The 23,458-nt window shown below is 40.9% G+C and overlaps 1 protein-coding gene across 11 annotated transcripts in view; it reads right to left on the bottom strand.

The window, feature by feature from the left end:
* Positions 1–23,458, bottom strand: part of EBF1 (EBF transcription factor 1) — a 369,063-nt gene that overhangs the window by 29,305 nt on the left and 316,300 nt on the right. For all 11 annotated transcript variants that reach the window (XM_016167041.2, XM_016167042.2, XM_016167043.2 and 8 more), the window contains exon 11: positions 3,723–3,811. In XM_016167041.2, coding sequence (XP_016022527.1) covers positions 3,723–3,811 — 89 coding nt within the window. The remainder of the gene's footprint in view (positions 1–3,722; positions 3,812–23,458) is intronic.

The raw sequence follows: 23,458 nt of genomic DNA, 5'->3' as shown, positions 1-23,458 counted from the left end.
TGCTTCATAAAAGATGAGTATAAATGCATTAGTTAGACACGGTGAGCTAAATTAGAAGGTCAGGCAGGGCTGGGAGGGCTGAAAAATCACACAACCAATGAGTGTAATTACTCTTTTTTAAGTCTATTAAGTGGTGTTGTTCTATCAAGGCTCAGGGGTATAGGACATGAAGAACAAGATAAAGTAATGTGTATTTATTACTCCCACTGGATCAATTTACCAGATATTTTCAGCTCCATAAAGCAAAATACACAAATGCCGCCTTTGTTACTTTTCTCAAACTGCTTTATTTTCTCCAAAAGAGGGACTGGCTCTTGGAGAAAAAAAAAAGGAAAAAAAAGAAACGTTTGCCCTGTGGAGCTCTCCACACCAAGCCGTCGGCGGGGAAATGAGAGAAAGCCGGTGAGGGTCTGAGGAGGAGGAGGGTTGGGGTGAAGATCAGGGACAGGGGAGAGACGCTCGTCTCAGGGCAGAATGATGTGGGTTCCCCGATCCGAGGGGAGAGTGGGAACGGGGTGCAGTGGTGACAATGAGGCTTTTGAGCCCCGGGACCTGGGTTCGAACCTGTTTCCCACTCGCTAGTCGTGAAGTTGTAGGAAGTCACCAGCCCTCTGGGGACTCTGGCTCCTGTGAAATGGGGAGCATCCGCCTTGCAGGCATTTGTCAACCCCGCTTACTGATATGTGCCAGAGAGACTTCTTTGCATAAATTATCTCATTAATGCCCAATGGCGACAACGTGGGACAGCTGCTTTATGAAGGAGAAAGCCTCGTTTGGGAGGGCTGAGTCGCACGCACGGAGCAGGGGTCTGACCCGAGAGCCCTCTGATTTGATCTCTGTGCTCTTCAAAAACCACAGCTGGCATCAAGTAGATGCTCCCTGCTTCCCGGGATGCGCTGCTAACGCGGGGAATGCCGCTAGGCTCAGGGTCTGCTCTCGCTGCCTGTGGCCTCACGCTCGCTCACCACCAGGAAGACACCCAACAAGCTGAAGGGAGAGGGAGACCCCGCTGGCCTTCCGAACGGAGGGCGCGTCTTGCCCAGCGTTTCCAGATTGCATTATGCACTTCAGCACCTCGGAGTTTGGGGTGGGCCACAGTCCCCGTCCCCTTCGCCTCTACCTTGTTATAAGAAAAGTCAACCTTCCCTGTGTGCATATGCAAAAGGAAACCAAAACAACACCCGGGGTTAGCATAATTATAGTATTTTAAATCTGTGTGTACGGCAGCTATCACCGATGGTGACTTTCAGGGACGAAATAATTTACAGAGGAGGATTCGACTCGCTCCCGTTCTCCCATTTGGTAAATGGGAATGATGTCTGCTCCTCTGACTTCTCCCACAAGAGGGGCTCCAATAAAACAAAGCATGTATAAGCTCTTTGAAAAAGCACAAGCCAGTATACAAAGGCATATTATTATGGAAAGCTGTCTGCCTGGTCTTTGGAGCAGTTTCATTTGACAGAATATGTGGGTGGTTGTATGAATCTAGCTTTGTCTATTCACAAACACATGGGTTTAATAAAGTGCAGTTTGTTTTTTAAGGTGTGTGGTCCACAGCTCACTGAAACACTCCTGTTTGACAAACACTGACCATGATTCTAAGAAAGGCGGAGCCCATTTTCATCCCCCCAACAATGGACAGCAGGGGCATAAATCTCCCGAGTCCACAGGAGTACCTCGTGCGGGCTCCATCCGCCACTTCCTGGCCCTGCTCTTGAACTCTCGCTCCACCTCAACGTTCCGAGCCAAGAGGACAGCCACTCTGATCTGAGTCACACAGAGAGCTTCCTGGGGTGGGCTCCAGCCAAAGTCCTTGCACGATTAAGTGGTAGACGCAAGCTGCGGAGTGTTTCCTTAACACACAAACCCATTGTGTCCTTGATTACTCTTCCCAAACCCAGGAAAAGGGGGCTGGGAACCTCACCACCGGGCCACCGGGGACCAAGTGACACGTGCCTGTGCTATTTGTTCAATGTTTCTAAACGTGACATGCTACCGTAAAATATTTTTCAAAGTTAGCACACAAAACTCAACCTCATATTTCTATTTTCCTTCTTTCTTTGTGAATAAGAAAAGGACTGCTCGGCTTCTTTAGGCCTCGACCTTAAACCAGATTTATTTTCTATTTTTCAATAAATATTTACGGAGTGGCCAGTGTGGGCCAGACGCCGTGCTGAGCACGCCTACGGGATGACATGGAGTCGGCATGATTCCGTCCCCATTTTGTAGATGAAGAAGCTGAGGCACAGAAGACGCATCTTTCACCCGACTACTCCCCGGGGTTAGATTTCCTGCTCTGCTGCGATTGGATGGAACAGATCTCAGAAGCAAGGGTCCCCCCTGCTCTAACTCGCTGCCAAATCATCAGAACTACCTTTCGAAGAGGACTAAGTGGCAGGCGTGGCAACTCCACGGCAGGCTGTGTGGTCCTCCCCGAGGTCTAGGTAGAGGAGGGGCGCCTCTGCTCGCCACATCACTTCCTGTCTTTGGGCAGCAGCGTCCCCTCCCGCAGCCCATGGGCCCCCTGCCTCTGCACACCCGGTGCGGGCGGCTTTCTCCTGGACAAGGCTGTCCTGACAGGTGGCTCTGCCTCCCGGGGCAGTAGGCACGCAGGTGGAATTTGATGATGACCTGATCCCCCGAAGAGGTTTGCTGAGCTAGGAAGGATGCCAACTTCATTTTTATAAGGACTTTATGAGGAGAAATAGACCTGGAAGTGACATATCCCTGGACTTACTGTGGCAAGGAAAGGACCTCTCACCTACTCATTGAATTTATAATAGTTTTCAGGGCGCAGTGAACGAAATTTTGTTTTGCTGTCAGGAACCAGTGCGTGGTACCTCAACGAGGTCTGCACTTTGAACTTCTTTGGCATTTAGCTGCCTCACAGAACTTCGGTTGCACTTTTGTTAAATGTACCTGTTCTATTGTGTGTAGTGTGTGTAGTGTTGTCTGTAATGTGTGCAATGTTGTGTGTAGTGTTGTGTACAGCAACCTCCCACACACAAAGTGCAGAGGTTGGAATTTCCCTAATACGGACAAATACAAGTCAATACATGTGGATTTCCTTCTTCTCGCATTGACAATTAATAACATACTGCTGTAAGACATACGAATTTTTGTTTAATTTCTCACCTTTGTGCCTTACGTCCCTATTAGGTGGGATGCCTCTGGGAGGAAAAGGCTGGAAGGAAAAGCCTTTTGCAAGACAGAAATGTCTACCAACATGTTTTCTTTTGAGTTCTAGCTATTCTCCCCTCGCCAGGGCTAAGCATGGATTTTCACGAAGACAGAAAAGCAGTGTTCTTCTGCATCCTGCGATTGAGATGACGTAGTATTTAATAACCTGGACTTTGGAGCCCGGCTGTATAGGTTTGAATCTCATTTTAGTAATTTACATTCTGCATGACCTTGGGCAAATGATTTAACCTCTCTTTACTTGATTATTTTCTTCTCTAAAATAGAGGTGGTAATAGTACCAACTGCACAGGATTTTTGAGAGGAACAAATGACATAATATATATAAAAACAAGTACAATATGACCTGGCGTATGAGTGCTTGCTACTTTTATTACTGCTTACCTTATAGTACCAAACACACGAAGTGTAAAAAATACTGAGTTGCTTCTCTATGAACTAATTTTTATCAATGGCAAAGTTTTCTACCAATCACTCAAGCCCAAATTTCCAGAGACCATAACCCAAAGAGAAGGTGTCCTGACCTTTGGCAAACGCTCAGGGTCGCCAGGGTGCCGGGGAATGACCTTCTGTAACCTCTGGAAACCATAGTCGATGGTGGGTTCATTGAGAGCTGCAATGAAGAAGTCACACAATTAGAACAATTTCAGGAAATAAACCGGAACGTGATTTGAAACACTGATGATGTGGAAACAACTGAGAAGTCCAAAGATTAATTGATACCTGTGAATTACATTATGAAACAATCCGACAGGGTGTTCCCTTTCCTGAACATTTCCACTGTCTATTTCTCCTATTTACCATCATGGGGAGTGACTCCCTCAAAAGAACAAGTAGCAGCAGGTCTTGAACTCTGCCCTTTTGGCCAAATTCTATATTCCTAACATTATTGAAAATAGAAAGTAAAATGGTATTTGATGTGAGGTTTTAGGATTCACTTTGGTCAGAAGCTGAGGTCAAAATGTTCACGGGCTTGTCCGAGGGTATCTACAGAAAGTTAAAAGTATTTGCTTACTTGCAGAATCTCTAGTGTTAGCTGATACACTACCCCAGGGCCTTCTGGGGCATTTAAGCCTGCAGGTGTGGCAAGGGGCCAAGGAGATGGGTCTTCTCAGCATAGAGAGCCTATTCTACACTTAGTAGAGTCTGCGAAGAGACAGGCATTGATAATTCCCCTAGATACAACACATCTAAAACGACAGACTGATTCACCAACATCCGTATTATTTCAGGAAAAAAAAAAAAAGAAAAAAAAAACAGCCTCTATGGAGCACTAGGTTAGAGCAGCCGGATCTCCCACAATTCTTAAAAAGACTAAGAACAAACCTGTAATAATATTTGCAGACAATGGGCCTCGTTGTGCCCATATTGACTACACCCTCTTCAAAACATTCTTAAATTAAACACGAGACAAAGTGGACTCTGGTCTATCGTTCTCAAAATTCCTCCCTAGGGTATGAAATGTCTCTAGCCGTCCTCACCTGGCAAAGAACAGAAAGAACGGATCCTCTACGAGTATCCCCCATATCCTCCAAGTCATGGGTAGGAAGGTTCTTTTCTTCTTCTTTTTTTTTTTTTTAGTGTAACCAAGGTATTCGACTACATATTTTCTCCCATACTGAACAAAAAGACAGTCTTTGTAGTTCTGACATTTAGCTATACATTAGAAAACAAGTTGCCACATGCTTTACTTAAAATGCATTTCCATTAACCTAAATTTTAAAAGTAAGATTTGTGCTACTACTAACTTTAAAAAACTGTATTAAATTCAAATAGGTCCCAAGGCTAATGGAAGCAATTTGTATACCAACCCAAACTGACTGGCCTACTTTTCAAAATACAGGTATGATAATCTCGTGGTTTTAAAAGGACATTTAAATTGAAAGACTGTGAATTTAGTACATAATTATACCAATAGAACCCTTTAACTTGTCAACTTGTAAATCTAAAAGGCTATCAATCATTGCTAAAGAGGAAATAAACCTTAAAATTCCTTGATTGACAGTGCTTACTTTTTATGTAAGAAAAAAAGAAGAAGAAAAAAAAGGCTGCATAAAGTGGCCAGAAATCCATTTACAAAAGTACATTGTTTTACATAGGTGAGTAAAAAGCCAATAATTACACCTCCAAAAGACACATAAATCAGAGTAAGTACTTTTTCCTCACTTGTATATTTGAAGTTAGAGTGAACTTCAGGTAACTTTTTATTTAAAAGATTTTCCCCCCAAATGCAATGCTTATTGAAGTTGTTAATAGAGTAGCGTTTTCATTTCATATAACATAATCATTTTTGAAAATATAAGATTTAGCCATGTTTCCGCCTCCCTCCCAGCCCTGCCGCCCCCAACCCCTCCCCCCCCCCCCACTTCTAAACAGTAAGCTTTCAACCTGTCTCTTGTGGAAATCAACTAAAATTACACCCAGGTGTACCAAATCTCTCTATCTGTACTAGTATATGAGTTAAGGCACAATATTTATCATTCCTCCCATTTTATGATTACTTTCTAAACCCTTGAGAAGAATTCTTTTTTCAAATTAGACTTGTAGAGAAGAAGCTCTACTCTTTGTGCAGGGAACCTGTTACTTGTAAAATTCATGGTATTTAACCAAGAAATGCATGAGGGCAACAGAAATGAGCACCTATGTTTAATTACTATTTGGTACCCATAACAGTAATTATCAACAAAGAAGTAAAATAGCTCTAGACAATTAAATGCATCATTTCAATATCGAAGACATCATTCAGCATCCTGAAAATTCTAATTCTTGGTTTTAAACTTCAGTCTAAGCCACCAATAAAATTTGAATTGCTGACTCGCCCCTTCATGTGTCTGCATAATGAATTAATTCCTACTGTGTCACAACCATGGTTGTGAGTTGAATGACTATCTGATGTATCTGGGAGGCTGTATTTCTTGGGCCATACGGCCAAGGAACAGCAGAATGACTGACACTTAATATCTGCAATTAAAAGAACCAATTCAAATATCATATGGAACGAATAGCTAAAGAACTGAGAAGTCATTCTGCTGCCACAAAGAGTAATTGAATTAGAGACTCATTATTGAATTATACTCATTATTCAAAGAAAAATAAGCATTTACTCTATGGAAGTACATTATGTGAGAAGAAATATCTCAGGTAGCAAGACAAAGGCTTTTAATTTATTTCCCACACCTTTATGATTTGCTCTATGCTCATATCTTGAAATATGTTAACCTGCCCTCAATTCAGGTATTGACTATTACAATGCAATTATCCAGTGCTGTACACAGAGATAACACTAAAGATGTGCAAGACAAAGCTCAATGTCTTAAATTCAAAGGTGCCTGATGATTTCTCTGATTCCATTAACTAGAGGAAAAAAACGAAACCAATTACTGAGGGAAAAGAAGCATCTGATAAAGAGTCTATTTTAAAAAAAAACCCTGAAAATATTAAATATCTAAAGAGAAGGGCAGTTAAATTATGGCGTACCCATGGAATGGAATATGACGCAGTCATCAAAAGCAATGCCAAAGGGGGGAAAAGGTATATACTGACATAATATATTACAAGGTTAAAAAGCAGATTACAGGAGCACATGTACGGTATGGTTTCTTTTTAAAAAATGAACATACAGAGAATAAGGAAAACGTGTCTGCGTATAAACTGCCCAACAGTAATTATTTCTAAGATATGAGTCTTAAAGTACTTTTCTTTCTTCTCTTTGTGCTGTGCATTCTCTAAATTTTCCACAATGAACATATATTACTTTTATAATCAGAGAAAAAGGTTAAGAGCAAGAGATTATTGCCAACATGGAATGTGACCTGCTTGTATAAAGTAATGACATAAGAAACTATGCCTTAAAAGGGGTCTGTATACCCTTTAATAACCTTGCATAGGTTATTACAGACCATAAGAAAAATAAGTAGTATACTTTTAGCCAGTTGTATAAATATGTGACTATTCATAAACTCTCTGAAAATCAACAGAGAAGGTAACGGGGAGGAATCATAAAGAATGGTATATTTATTTCATCAGTGAGGGTAGTTGTACCTTAGGGACATACATCTACCCTGCAAGAATGTAATATAAAGTTAATCCTTCAACAAAGTGACCTCATTGTATTCAGGCACAGGGCTCAGGGGACACCAGTAGAAATGGGACTAATCAATTTTTTTCCCCTAAAACTTGGGACAATTCCGAGAATCTAGTAGAGAAAGAGGGGGAAAAAATCCTTAATTGGGCATAATTAACCACAAATAAAGAAGTATGAGCATTTTAGGTAGAAAAAAGAAAAAACAGATGAAGCTGTAAATTGCAAAAGGAGTGAAGTGATGAGAACAGCCTATGCAGCCCACTCCCGAACGCCTGACCCACACTCCTTAAATAGGGTCTGAGAGGGTATCAACTTAAACCAGTTAGGGCTGGTAATAGAACAAGGGAGACTCACGGGCTTAGAAAAATCCATAATCCCAAATAAGAAAAGCCTCAATTTTTAAGTGATCAGAATGAAATGGGACCGATGTGGGCATTTAAAAAATTCTACAAGATAATAAATTTTCCATTGCTTCAATAATCATTTTTGGTACCTACCATGTGTCCAGACAGCATTTGCAGAAATTGACTGTTTTGCATTACAACACCATGAGCCCTTAAAAATGAACTTTCTGAAAGGCATCAGTAATCCAACCCAAAAAGACAGGTGAACTACTTTGATCGTAGAGTTGGAACACGGCTCCACCTCTCACAACCAGGCTTCCCTCTTGCTCAAGAATCCACTCTCTTGCCTCCCTGATGGTCAGATGATGGGTCACCACCTCTGCTACTGTTTCTGACATGGCCCTGACTAGAGTCACACTACACTTAAAAAGGACACATGGATTTATAGAGTGATCAGGTCATTGGGGAGCCACAAATGTTTGAATTCATGATGTCTTCCACTGTTCTGTTCAAACTTAGAGGTAGATACATACTAGCTGAATAAGCCTAGCAGGTCTTTATTGAGCTGTGTGCATACAGTATGGCAAGTCAGAAACTCTCCTATAAATGCGGACAAAGCAAGATCAAATGTTTCTACACAGGAGAGCAAGCTCGCAGGGCAGGCACAGCTGAGATTTCAGAAAGGTCTTCTCGCTCATGGCTATGGTATGAGACTGGGGACTGGATATTTGTAGTAAGCACGGAATATATGCGTGAGGCTGGCATTTCGGCTTCCTCGGAGTCATTTGTTTTCAAAAAGTAAAAGTTAATGAAATGGTTATTTTAAAAAAAATCAAGCTACTTCATCTGGCCGTGTGTTAGGACTGCTTATAAATGGCTTTGGGTCCCTTTTCAATGTCCCAATCTCAGACACGCCCTAAAGGAAACCAGGTACTTTCTATGCAGAGCCCTTGTCCCATGGGCTTCAACCGAGGACCTGGTCGAGGCAGACAGCTCTGTTACACAGAACTACTGTTTACAGTGTCCAAATTTCTATGCGGCAAGACATGCTATATGCAAATACAATTGAGAAAAATACAACTAGATTTTCTGCACTAATACTAATGACAAGATTACCAATGCCATGCGAAACAGCTGATGAGTAAACCCTAACTAAATATATATGCAGACTGTGGCCTTTTCATACCTTTAGTTTTTTTTTGTTTGTTTGTTTGTTTTTTAATCCACTTCACAAACACATCAAATAAAGAAAAGTCTTTTTACGGGGATTTATTTGCAAATTAAAATCATGTAGTCAAGTCTGATACATTCTCAGTTATGAAAACTGATTTTTCTCTTTTCAGAGTTTATTTCTAGAGAAATCGTGCTCCGTCCTCCTTAACTTCTTGACTACTTATTCCCGGAAACAGTGGAAATGGGAGGCTGGAGGGCCGTGTTCCCAGAGCCGGGGGAAGCGCTCCGGGTGCCATTTCAACATTAGCGCACAGAGTTCCCCTGCTTTTATAGCTCCGCGACTCACTGCAGTGTTTTAACATATTTCTGGGGTTTTAATTTCCTTTTTTTAATGGTTGTGTGACATGATGTCATTTTGACTGGAAATAAAAAGAAATGCAGATATTAGGAAGGTCATATTTATATTCTGTTGCCATTTAATGTCCAAACAAATAGCTAGACTCTATGCCAAGTAATAAATAAAACCTCCTAGCAGAGGCAATGATAAAACCAGCACCTGGGTCTCCAGCCTTCCCTGGTGACTACTCTGTGTTTGAACTAAGGGAGCATTTCCCTTCAAGGCAGAGCCATTCTGGGCATGAGAGTTATTACATATGTGTTAGGCAGAGCCTTTTTGCTCCATAATGGCCCCACTTTTTCCCCAGTCACTAAATTAACAACCAGAGGTAGACAATAAAACAGCAAGTTATCTTCATGAGCCTATCTTTAAGACTGACTTTAAAATATATAAACCAAAAAATCAACCAGCAACTTAAACAAGAGCCAGAAATATGGTTAATAAAGAAATCTGTTGCTTTCTCAGCCATTCTGGATATTTCATTGCTTGCTTAGATGTCTAGTGCACGAATGGCATTCGGGGTCATCTCTTCGGTGGAAGGGATCCACTCCCTAAGAAACCTAAACCCAACTCCCTGCAAGTGAAGGCCCTGCTTTCAGTGTGAAGCGCATTTCCAGCCTGGCCCTGCCTCAGGAGCCGGTGAGATCCAAGGGAGCTTTGGGAAGAGGTTTGCTGAACTGCAGAAAGCTGTCACTGAACCAAAAGGACGAAGCCAACATGGGCAGAATCTAGCTATATAGGAGCAAAAGGAAATTTTCCAAACTGGCTCTGAACATGCTCTGACTTCTTATTTGGAGTCTTCAACCCTCATGATGTGTGGCAACAGCTATGAGACTCAAAAAGCAAGCGAAGGAAGTAAAACCTTTCTCTACTGAAGGTACAGTCCATTTGGCTGGTGTGGCTAAGTCCTCTTCACAAAGCGTGGACGGTAAAGACTGAAGAGAGAGAGGGAGCTGGGAAGTGGATGAGAGCCCAGGAGGACGAAAGGCAGGGGCACTTGGAGAAAAAGATGCTAGACCCTGAGGATCATCACTTAGAATGCAAAGAAATGCGTATGTTTGGAAATTAATAACTCTTCCAGAAGCAAAAGCAATCAAGAGCAGGAAGGAAGAATTAAGAGGGACTTTCTTTTGTTTTTCAAAATGGAAATAGCTTTACTGTTTTTCTAAGTTTAAAGAAATACATTCTTATTATATAAAAATTACAAAAGAAACACAAAAAGGGGGGGAACCCCGTAATAGCTCCACTTGTACATAATCTTTACTTATGTTGGTATGCATGCTTTCACGCATCTTCACAATACTGTTTTATATAAATATAGATTATCTACCTATTTATATCCACTTCGCTCTTTTTAATGGTTTTATTATTATGGTGTTATTATATGGATGACCGTAATTTACGTAACAAATTCTCTGTAAAAAGGGATGTATGTTTTTTCCCAAAATTTTCAGATTTAAGAGTGCTATCATCAACAACACTCAGGAGAAATTCTTGAATATAAGAGGAGACACATTTCAAATCTTCTGATACATATATTTCCTAACTATCTTTCATAAAATTTATACCAATTTATACTTCGACAGATTATTATAAAGACATCTGCAAAAGAAAACTAATTTTTTTAAGGTTTTTACATCCTGAACTCAATTATTCTCTAATCTATAAGGACCTCTGAAGGTTTTATAGACATGAAGGGTCACAGTAACTGCTTGCTGAGGTGCAATCTTAAACATACCCTGAGATCACATCAGGCCCTTCTGCCAGTAATCAAAGTGCTGTATGGGTACGAGCTCACTGTTCCTTCACTATGCTCTTGACATAGTCAAAGATCATTACTCCCAATTGGAAGGTGAGAAACTGAGGCACAGAAAGAGCCGCCTGCATAAATCAGACGTGTTTTCTGTAGTATTTCAAAATGACTACTTTATTTTTATATTAATGAATCTCTATTTGCGGCATATTGACAAGACCTGCTACCAAATCAATTAAACTGCTGCTTTAATTCACTGAACATCTATGAGACAGAAATCCAACACTAAGAGGAATCCTTGTCCCCAGACTCCTGACTTCGTGCAAGTGAACAAGTCATTGGCCTGACTTCTTACTCGGAGCTCACCATGTCATCCAACAGAACCCTGTTGGGGAGGCCATCCTGGTATCTGAAACTTGCCTCACAAATAAATGACCATGAGGTTTTCTACCTCGTCAAGTTCTCCTTCTAGGTCTGACTTGGGCTCTCGAAAGTTGATTTGTCTTTTAGGAGAACTAGACACAGAACACCCAGTTGGTACTTTCTAGCTGACCCTTGGTGAACAGTCACTGGCAGAAGTGGGGCATCTCTGCATAAACAGACCCTTTTCTTGCCCTGCAGGGTTACAGTCTATATCTAAAGCAGGAAGTAGGTGAATGCACAATAGTTAATGAAGAGTGTACAGTTCTCTGATTGTAATAAAGTGGATGAGAAAGGTGCCCCTGTTGCCGGTATGATGTGTTTTGAACAGCTTGGCCTTCCAGGAGCCTTAATTTAGGTTTTAAATTTGATGCGAGTTTGAAACCAAGATTAAATCCCTCAAGCAAACAGAAGCTTGAAGATCTTCATGAGTGTTTTTTGTTTGTTTGTTTGTTTTGCTTTCAATCTTTTTCATTCCAGATTTTTTTTTTTTAAATTGGGATCATTTATGATTAGGTTTCAAAGCCACATATGCTCATTTGAACAAGAGGAGGATGTTTTTCACTGTGTAATGGATGATGGTGCTTAAGTACTGAAGACCAACACACTCTGTCTCTCTTTCTTAACGTTTAAGGATAAATCCATAATTTTCTCCCCTGCTGGCATATCTTCTGATATAACAAGAGTAATATTCCTTCTATAATTGTTCTTCAGATCGCTTCCCAAAGAGTTTTGACAATAACTGTTCACAAGGGGGTAAAATCACTCAGCCTGCCTGATAAACATGTTTTCTTGCGTTCCCACCCCAGCGAGCGCTTGACACCATACTTTTATCATCCAGTGTTTGTTCAGAATGAGCTTAGAACAGCAATTGCCGGGAATAGGCAGGCGATAAACCGCATTGATTTAACACATCTTGTTTTCAATCATGCTTGGATTTTCTGAGCACGCATTTTTCCTGTACTCTGGCTTGTAGCTTTTATCTGACGAGCTGATCCCTTTTCACTGGAAAATGAAAAGGTCGCACAATAAGACACGGTTTACTGGAACTTGAACACGCACCAGGGAAAGTATTTTAGATAAATACTGTCAGACATAGTGGAGCTGAATTTCAACAACACAATTGCTAAACAACAATACTTATTACTCTCCTACAACAAGCTACCAGCAACTTATGGCTCTCAGCGGGGAACAGCACCGAGTCAGGCTCCAAAGCTACGAAACCCTCCTCTGAGCCTCATGCTAACCAAGCACAGAGTTCCGGGCTGAGGTCCTACTTGGGATTGTTAATATCTCAGTTTTATGAGACAACCAGAACACCACTCCCACTGCTCACAGACTTGTTTCGTCTAAACCAGTGGACAGGTTTCGGAAGAGTTGGATAATGAGGTTACAGCAGAGCTCTGCAGACCGTCAGGTTGAGACAGGGAAAAATCCCAAGAAAAGTGAAATAAAAATGACTCCAACTCATCCATTAATTCTACTAATAAAACAGGAAAGTACTTGTAACTTGCAGATATTAGACGATTAAGCAATTATTTGGTAATATTTTAATGGAGTCAAAGAAAACTTACAAGTAGGCTATGTAGATAGAGAGCTACAATGGCCTAGCCAATAAGCCTAGACATTTTTATCAGTCTAAATTCCAACCCTAAATAGCATCTTGATGTAAAATAAATGAAGTCAGGTTTCTTCAGTATTGACCCAGCCTAAGTGATTATTATTGCTATGTATCATTAGCACTAGGCTCAGCCAGAAAGTCTCCGCTACCTGAATATCAGAGTCTGGAATATCCTTTCTTTTTAGCTTTAACACACATTCTGGGTGTAACTTCATTCATTGTCTACTGTAACTTCATTCATTGTCTATATGTAGTCAGAGTTTATTAACTACTTATGTCCAAACAGTTTAATATTTATATTCTAACAACTTATTAACCATTTGAAAAAATACAAAGAAATTGGAAGAAAAAATATGTAATATTTTTATTTCACACTAAAGTAAAAACAGCAATTTACTAACAGTGTATGTGCTCCCATTGGGCACTGCCCGACTTCTGAAATTTTAGAATAAGATCAGATATCACCACTCTCTCTTTTATTATTCTATATTGATTTTCAGAAAACACTTCTTTTTGACTGTAAGAACTGCTAAAAATTCAGCTTTGCAAAGCTATGACACCATCGGAGGGAATGGTGAGCTATGAACCAGCTAGAACTAGTAGCTTGTGTGGCATCTGACTGACTTAAAATATCACCTGTTTCCCTCACATTTAAATACCCCATGGCACACCGGTAAGTCATCAGGGACACGTTGGCGCATAAGTTTAGGAAACATGGATCCGCTCAGAAATATAGAATTTATTAAATGCTAAGATGCTGCAAGGATCCATGGTATTCATTCATTGTGTTTTTTTTTTCTTTTAATAATAATTATAACAGCAGCAGCAGCCAACACTTTCTAAGGACTTACTATGTACCAAGAACTTTACATGGATTAACCTATCTAATCTTTATCATAGCCCTAAAAGGGAGTATGATTATTATTCCCATTATTCAGAGAAGGAAACTGAGACTTGGAGGAGTTAGTTAGATATCTTGCCTAAATCCATGGAGCTGATGAGGGAAAGGTCAGAGATTCAAACCTACGCAGTCTGCCTCCTGCTCTTAACTTTTTTGCTAGAACAGCCAGGTTAGGACAAACGAGAGGCCTGCAGAATAGGTCTCTAATAATTTGGGTTTACAGGATTTTTCTAATGCTTTTCGTGCCCCTCATATACCATTCCGTCTGTGATCTAGTCTAGTCCTCTTTGTCTTATGTCCCATGGAAACCTTTGTCTCCTACCCCAGACCTCATTTGACTCCCATTTCTCTGAGTACACTCTTCTTTTGGAATAAGACACAGCTAGATTTGTGCTCAGACTACATCACTGACCAGCTATGTGCCTTTTGGAAAGTTCACATTCTTTAAGTCTTCCTTATCTGTAAAGTGAAGATGTGACATGGTGTGATGTGTACAGTGCTTAGCACATAATAAATACTCAACGGGCAATTGTTATTACTAATAATAGAATACCCGCTATTGCTAGAAATAGGGGCAGATGTAGGGAAAACAGGATTAATTAGATGTATTTACATATTTCCCACTCTCAAGGAACTCCACAATCTAGAGGAACAGAAAGACATACACAGAACTGTAAAACACTGATAATACAATATGAGCGTGTAGGATTCTAGGAGAACGTCAGCTTTGTTTCACTTGTCCTTGGGGGTTCGGCCTTTCCTCCCCTACTTACGCTAATTTGAAATTACAGTTCAAAAAAATTCCACCGCTTTTGATTCTCAAATATTACCCTGAAATCGAGCTCTGCCTGTAGTAGGACAGAATTGTTTTAAAACAATATAAATTTCGTGACCACACACGAAGAAAAATACATAGAAGACAACTAATCAAGATGAGATTCTTTCCCAGACTTAGTATGTTTTACATAGTTTAATTATTTTAATAAAATTGGATGCTTGTTGTATACATGGCCATGTGCTTAAGAAGATGAAAAGAAAAAGAAGTACAATGCAGTCCAGTTTTCTGTGCATCCCAGCTGGAGAAAATTCAGTTTGAAAAGTCCTTCTAGGCACTGTGATGTACCCGTGAGAAGTGTATAATCTAGTGAGGAGACAAGCCTATAATCAGCTACTCAAAAATTACAAAACATTGCTAACGCCCTAATAATATACTATGCAGAAGAAAGAAAGGATAATTTTTTTTATAGTGGAGTCAGAGAAATGTTTACCAAAGAGGCCATATGTGAGCTGGATGTGTAAGGAGAAATAGGATTGTTCTATTGGAAAGGGTGGGAAAAGCATTTCAGGCCAAAGGAACAACATGAGCAAAGGCACGGAAATATAAAAGGACGTGAGGTGTTCAGATAAGATTGGAATTTCCAGTTTGGGGAGAGCATAGTTCATATTGGGTGTAGGATGTTGAAAAGTAACCATGAGTACCAGTATTGGCCTTCCGTGCCTTGCTAAGAGCCCTGTCTGGTAGATGACAAGGAGCTACTTAAGGCTTTCCGTACCACAGGAGTTGACACAATCAGATCTATATTTCAAAGATATAACCATAAGAGTCCAATAAAAGATGGATTTTAAAGTCACTACTATTGCAGTAATTCAATGGAAAATGAAAGGCAACTAATGAAGAGGTGCTCGTGGAGGAAAAGGGAGATTTCAGAAATATTTTAGAATAGAATTGACATAACTTCGGTAACAGGCATGAGAGGTTAGAAAGAGTGGAGGATGACTTTGACACTTCTAGTTCACCTAATAGAACGACAGCGTCTCCATTTAGGAGCATAAAGAATGCAAAGAGAAAACTATATATGGAAGGAAAAAGCCATGAGTTCAGTTTCAGAAGTGCTGCGTTTTAGATGCCAATAGGACATCCACATAAAAATGTTGACTCCATGGTTGGAAATAAAGGCCTGAAACTAAGGGAAAAGACCAAGGATGGAGTTAGTGTTATGGGTGATGCCGAGACACAGGTAAAAGCTGAAACCATTGGTGTGAGGAGAGAACTGGGGACAGACAGTGTGCTACAGGAACACTAACAGTTAAGGTTAGTCAGAGAAAGATTCAGGGACGAAAAGGACAACGGCGGGTCAAAAAAACAGAAAGAATACCAGGAGAGGATAAAGTCAATGAAATTGAATGGAGAGTTTAACCAGGAGCGGCCTGAGGAGAAGTTTTTGAAGCAAGGCATTCCAAGACTATGCGTGTAGGTGTGAGCACAGTTTTAGGAGATTTGTGAATGCTTTAGCCCAGAGGCTCTGGTTTTCTTTTATCTCATGCAGGAACACCCATACAAAGATACGAACACACCAAGTGAGTAAGGGTAGTGGGCCAATCTACTTGCCCAACAGAAGCTTAGCTAATGACAAGAAGTGTATGAGAAAGTAGAGGACACTCAGTCCCAGATCAGAGTCATCTCAGTCCCCAAGAAAAGTGTAGAATTCTACATGCCTGCAGAAAAAAGCTATGGGCCAACTTCACCTGTAGAATTGGTCAGTTCCTGTCAGTAGAGTAGGAAGGGTGAGGATGAGGAGATTATCCATGGCTCTTGGTTTGTTTTTTTTTTTTTTACTCCCAATCTTGACTCTTCTCTTTGAAGAAGTGGCTGGAACCAAGTGGATGACTTTGAGGCACCCCGATCAGGTTCTACTGCTTCTAACCCGCTCTAGCTTGGGAACTCATGAACCACTGAGGACTGGGTTTGTTCGCCACAAAATAACTGACAAAATACATTTGTATATGTGACCAGAATTTAATCTTCTCCTTTGGATGTTGGTGGTCTTAATATTGGTCCCTGTTGACTTACAATCAATAGCTGTTTAGTTAAGCAATTTACTCATTCTGGAGTAACAGTTATTGTGTGGGCAATGGATATGTGGCCACTTCCGCAATAACCCCACGCCTCCCGACGGAGTGAACATTATAATCACGTATTTGTTGCTATTAGCTCATGAGATGCTGGAAACCAATTTTGAAAAGCAAGTAATAAAGCACCACATAAAAAATAATGGTGTAATTACTTCTTGGTCAGGTTAAACCTACTGTGAAGATAAAAACCAAAGGGAGCACCAAGCATCATAAGTGGGTTTGCTGTAAATTGGACACTGGTTCTGACCTTCGGTGAGGGAAAGGCTTGAACCTCACCTCCTATGCCAGGTGCACAGAAGGTTATTTGTGTTGCATATCTTTACCAAGTCTCCATTGTCAAGCACCTTAATGAATTTATCCCAGTAAGGCCAACGTCAGCTCTCAAGAGCGAAAGAGAATGGACCACTCACTAAATTATTGACCCAAAGTCTTTCACATTCCCATTTGAATTTAGTCCCCCCTCCAAAAATGAGGAGGAGGGATTTAGAAACTGTATTGGAGAACAATCCCCGAGCTGATATAATACGTTCTCTAAATGCAGAGGAAAAAGACGAAAGGGAAGGGGTCTATTCGGCACGTGAACCACGCTCTCCAGCCAGTGAAGGAAATGCTGGCTGTCACCCTCGATCTGTGAGCACACTCTGGTGATCCACTAACGTAGCCAGAAGAAACACGGGCTTTCACTGTCAGGCTGCAATCTTTCACTTCTGATCCCGAGCACCCGGGAGGCTTCCTGGTCTATGTGAAAAACCATGGGCAGGTGCGAGTAGGTGGGCGGGGGAGGCCTAGCCCAAGTGAGGCCAAGGACTTTTAAGGATGGCATGGCACATTCCCTATTGAAGGATATCATGACTAACTTTTCGTTAGCGCTTCTTTGGGTTATTTTCAGCTCTTCGGAAGACATTTAGTTAATATCTCTGGTTAGTCCTCCTAAGATTTGCAAATGGTTCTCCTAAGGTACGTGCATCATGAACAGATTTTACGACAGGATGCCGTTGGAGAATAGCACTAGTCTCCTGACAGAGCAACCGCAGACTAATTTTTACTAATAAAAGTGAAGATATAAGTACTCTGGCACACTGGTGGTTAGTTAGAAATGGGTACAGCATTATAGAAGGCAAACTGGCTATCTCTGACTAAGTTCAGAGACTAAATCATCGAGTTCAGAGGCATCCGCAAAAGTAGGTCCTGTGGCCACACAAACCACTCCTAACAACAATATTTTTCCGACTGGGCACAGGCCCACACCAGCCACACCAGCCTTGTGAAACTTCAGAAATGCCGTCTTATATTTCAAGAAGGCTTCATTCCTGCTCTGACACCCCGGGCTCTCTTCTTCCTTTAGACTGGAACTGGAGGCTAAAATTCTCCAGCTGGAATCTTCCGATTCCCCCTAAATTAATAGGTGTGATGGAGCAGCTTAAAATGAATCCAAAATGGGAACAAGGAAAAAGAATGGACCTTCCTTCCATATTCTCTCTCTACAATCTGCTGGCCCCTGTTGGAGGCTGGTGAATTTAGAGGAAATGAAAATCCGTATTTAACTCCATCTGTGGAATTCACTTTGCCTGAGGCCACTGCGTCAGATACTGTTGCCGAGTTTTTCAGAGAGCTGAGAGTATCTGCAGGGGGCAGAGACCAGGCTTGATAAACTGCTGACCTAGTCCCAGATGGAAAAATTTTATGATTATATTGGGACAATAGGTACTGTGACCCTTTAAGAACAAAATCAAATATACTGGATTGCATTTTTCGAAAGCTACCAAAACAACTTTTAGATAAGAATGCTTTCTTGTAAGTCTCTATTTTAACTCTGGAATTAACAAGTTGATCTTGATGCGGCCAGATAGGGGGACAACAGCACATCCATTCAATCAACTTCAGAACTTTATTGCTGCAAAGATCCTTCCTTGTACCAAAACAAAACAAAACAAAACAAAACAAAACAAAACACCACACGGCCATGCTTTGGAGACCCTACGTGATCAGCGCAAGATCAAGTAGCTAGTTAAAAGCTGAATCAGAATGAAAACTCAAATGCTGGACCCAATCTACCCCAGGTCTCCGCATCTGTCCTCCACATAAGCCTGATTTAAAATAAAAAGGGTCATTTATTGAGAATGGGTACTCAGTATATTACTTTTGTTAAATTATTTTTTTTCAATACCCCCAAGAGGTAAGTATTCCTATTTCACAGGTAAGAAAACTGAGGATGTTAGCAGATGGCAGGGGGTGGAGAGGTGAGGGATTGGTGGGCAGTGAAAAGAAGCATGAGGAAATTTCACCTGTAGAAAAGGACATCAAACCTACCCTTCAGATGACAACATCTTCGCCACAAGATCCACCTCGTGTAGCTGCTGGCCATTTCAAGGCCAAAGGCCCTGCTATTTTCTGAGACAAAAACTAACTGCAGGGAACACCAGCGAAGGCCCCTAAGCTTCTGGAAGTATCTTGGAGCGTGTCTATGACGTGTCCACATTTTTCTTTCTTTTCTTGTCAATCTCTCTTAAAGTCTATTTTGTAAAAAGCCCCGGGACGAAAACAATGCGCTCTGATTTTACCTTCGTTCGCGTAATGGAAATGTGGTAAGGACTGTAGCTCGTAGTAACTGATGCAGCTAGAATGTGCCTGAGACAGTGCTCGGCACTGTTATCTACCATTAACATCCCCAGGAAATCTGTACTGTTATCATCCCCATATTGACAGATAAGGGAGGACCCTGAGGACGGCAGAGAAGTGATGCATCTCGCCCAGATTTCACAGTGGGAAGAGAAGAACCAGGATTCACACTCAGGCAGTGAGTCTCCAGCGCCCACCCACCTATTCGCCCCTTACACTGGACGGGCCCCATGGAAGCATTTAGCTAATACATTGGAAGAAAGACGTTATCTTTCCCTTCAGGGCAACGCAGAAGGAAACAAACAATAAAAGATGCCTCAAGCAAAAACGATCCGGCTTCAACTTAAAAAGACAAATGTATATTCATATATGCTATGTAAAGACTTGACTCCAGTAAGACATAAGTTTAAAAAGGGAAATTTTCTAAAAAAAAGATCACACTTAAGCCCCAAACCATTTTCTGTGAAGTGCGTGGTGGCGATGTCACCCATAAAAAAAGATAAAAAATGACACGCATTTCTCCATTATCAACTTCTAGCTTGTTTAATCTCACCTGGCAAGTTTTCCTTAATCGAGTAACTTGAAAATTGTATGGAATCGTGAGGCAGCTCGGGGTAACATGGTGGAATTCTGATATGCTTTCTTCATTAACTGCTCATACCCCAGAAATGAGAATCAAGCCTCGCCTCCTAGGGAGCCTTTTAACTGAAAAACTCATCTTAATTGAATGCACATATCAGTTAACTATCTTCGGATTCACAAACCATTAATGCCCCATTTTCACAGAGTGTCTTCTCTTCCTTCTGGCTTGTCAAAAGGCTGGCACTCTCGGGGCTGTGCTCAGAGGAATGTGAGATTCAGCAGGAACGTGGAGGGGACAGGAGAGGGAAGGCGTGCATTCAGCACTCGTCTTCACAAGCAAACGAGCGTTCTGGGGCCGAGCGGCGCGAACAGCAGATAATGCTGCCCTTGCAAAATTGACATCCCCCCTTCTCTGCTCCGAGTCAGTTGCAAGGGATTCACAAATAATGCCATTCTGCCCTCTGACTACTAGTTAAGCGGACTTCAAATGTGCCTACCGAGGGAAGACAAGGCTTGCAAATAGAGTCTCGTGGACATAAAAGGATGGTATAATGATAAAAGGAGGCAGGGGGAAGAAAAACTAATTGCACATTTCTCTCCTGCGATATTTGGCCTGTTTGAAAGTTCCACTTTTCTTTCTCTCTTCAGAGCAGAAAGATCTTAGCAGGGATTTGAGGTGTGACCCCAAACGAGTCTTGTCAGGTTGCTTCCCATAGCACAGTAAGTCTCCATGGAAAAGACCTTAGATTGACTGCCTTTCTATGCCGAGGGCAGCAAGCCTCTTGAGGGAGAATTATGCCAGCTGTACCTCTCACTGAGTGAGCAGCCTCTTGAAATCAGGAGGGGGTGAGATTATGTCTCTGATGAGGAAGACATTTATAATTAGACTTTGTAAAAGACAGAAGCATATTTAAGTCCTTACTGCATGGGGAACTATTTGGGCTCTATTGAAATTCTTTTTAATTGCCATGAAAATATTAGAAATCATCAGGAAGATCCATTTCCCAAAATAGGCAATGCCATCTTTTTAAATAGCCCAATTTTGCTTTTGAAATAAACTCAGAATCTGACCATGTTCCCCTTGGCCCAGATTCTAAAACCAACTGTGACTATAATTCCGTAAACACAGAAAAGAGATTCCTGACTCAGTACGGCCCTGGGCTTTGGTACGGAAGGTACCAAATCAGGCCATTTGAATCCCAGACCAAGCACTCTACAGCGCTGGTAGTAAACGGTGTGAAAGTGGGGTTCCAGTCCACCTGCCATAATGCCATTAGTTGTGACATGAGCCAATGCACTCCCATAGAGTTCAGGATTTGGAGGAAACAAAATGACAGTGTTACTTGAGGGAGATAAACACACAGTGAATAACGGCAGTTATGATTTCCTGTACGTGGCAGGAGTATTTTCTTGGCTATGGGATCTAGAATGTCCACAAGGGAGGCTGGGCATGCCAATTTTCTGAGTTTCATTAGGCTATTCAGAGGTCTGAAAGAGGTAAACTAACTCTCCCACGTTTGTGCTGAAGGAGAGGTGTCATTGGCTTGCCCTAATCTGAGTATTGAATTATCTTTCCTCCTGATGGCACCACCATCGAAACTTTATAGAGAGCTTCTTTTATAGTCAGCAATATGGGGCACTGGATTTTATTTCCCTTTGGACTAAGAGACTGTGGTTAGTAAAACACCAGTGAATCCAGCATCAATCCTCTATCAAAAAATAGTTTCATGAAGGCCAGAGAGGGGTTGAGCCTAAAGGAGACACACCCACTTGTAGATACGTAAACATCGAAAAAAGAAACTAAAATCAATTCTGTAAACAGCATAAGTCAAATCTTTCCAGGGGTATTAAAGACCTACATTTTAATATTCAAACAATAGGATTTACTTAAATAGAGCATTTCTTAAAGGAAAGCTGGTCCCAATAGAGTTTATTTGTGGTCCTCTGTCCAACATCCATTAGATGGGGTTTCTGCCGTCACTAGAATGGATTCAAATAAATTCTAAGAGAGGAAATAGATTCCATTCTCTCTGTTTACTTTATTACTATTGATTTCTGAATTCCCTCCAATCTCTTTCCTAACTGGGAGGATAATATACAATTGATACCAAAGGGAATTATCCACAATGAAACCAGTTTGCAGCTGGATAATAAAAAAGAAAAAGGACACTGATAGATTAAACACTGATACATTAAAAAGTATGGCTGATTGGATTACTATATAGTAGAGCTCTGATATGCTCACTGTATGCTGAGATCTGATTTCCTAGGCTAATCGTGAGTTCATTTGTACACTTGGACATATTTTATTGCCACTATTTTATATTTTATAGCATTATTTTATTGTGCAAAAACTAAAATAATAAAAACAAAATCACTTCAAAAAATGCTTTTTAGAAAGCATATCTTCTACAAGAAGGAATTACTAAGAACAATTTTTAAAAATATTCGAGAAGGGTTAGAACATTTAGCTGCCAGAAATGATGATGGGTTTTAAAGCAACAAAGTTAGAAAAGAGAACAAGTCACGTATCATTTTAAAAGTATATAAAACAACTTAAATGTCCAGCCTTGGCGGGATAGATAAATAATTTTAGGAAATCCACACTGTGGGAAATTATGCAGCCTTTTAACATTATGTTTATGAAGAAGGTTTAATACACGAGAAAATGCTTAGCAGATTATGTGAAAAAAGCATCATGTAAAACTGCATGTGTATGTACATACACAGTATAACCACAAATATGAAAAAATATATTTGTTATGCATAGAAAAAATATGAAAATATTAGCAGCAGTTACTCCTGGATGGTGAGTACTGGACATTCTCTTATTCTATCTTGTTTTTCTCCAGATTTTCTATAATTAGAATACATTATTTTTATACATATTATATAAATTATATATACTATCACGTAATCACCGTAATTATATAAACTGTAATATAATTGCTAAACAAATAATAGAGATGGATGGATGGACAACTTGGATTGGATGGGAGGTCTGGCATGTGTTTGGTTTGCTCCTGGCTCGAAGTGACCTGAGAGCATTTACATGGCCGGGGCTTCTGCGCTGGCTCCTCTTTGAAAACCTGCCTATTTGCAAGCAGAGTCCGTTTTCTGCAGTCCTACCAGATGTGTCCCAGTGTCAGACACCCAGGAATTGTCACACTTTTAAGGAAGGTATATGGTTATCTAGATATCGAAGCGCTGCTTAAAGAGAGCACGGTGGAATAGTACAGAGGAGCCACTGGGCTGCCTGGGTCTGACTGTGGCTTCTCCACTTACTTCTCTATGACTTCTCTACTTCAGTGGCTCTGGCACGTGACTTTGTAGCTCCATGCCTCAGTTCCTTTATCTATAATGTCAGGGCAATAAAGTACCTACCTTGCAGATGCGTTAGGAGTTTAAATGAATCAACGTTTGTAAAACACTTAGAACAGTGTGACTCATAAT

Source organism: Rousettus aegyptiacus, unplaced genomic scaffold (genome assembly GCF_014176215.1).
Source record: "Rousettus aegyptiacus isolate mRouAeg1 unplaced genomic scaffold, mRouAeg1.p scaffold_m13_p_7, whole genome shotgun sequence".
In the NCBI taxonomy this organism is placed as follows: domain Eukaryota; kingdom Metazoa; phylum Chordata; class Mammalia; order Chiroptera; family Pteropodidae; genus Rousettus; species Rousettus aegyptiacus.
This window is presented reverse-complemented; position numbering and strand designations above follow the sequence as displayed.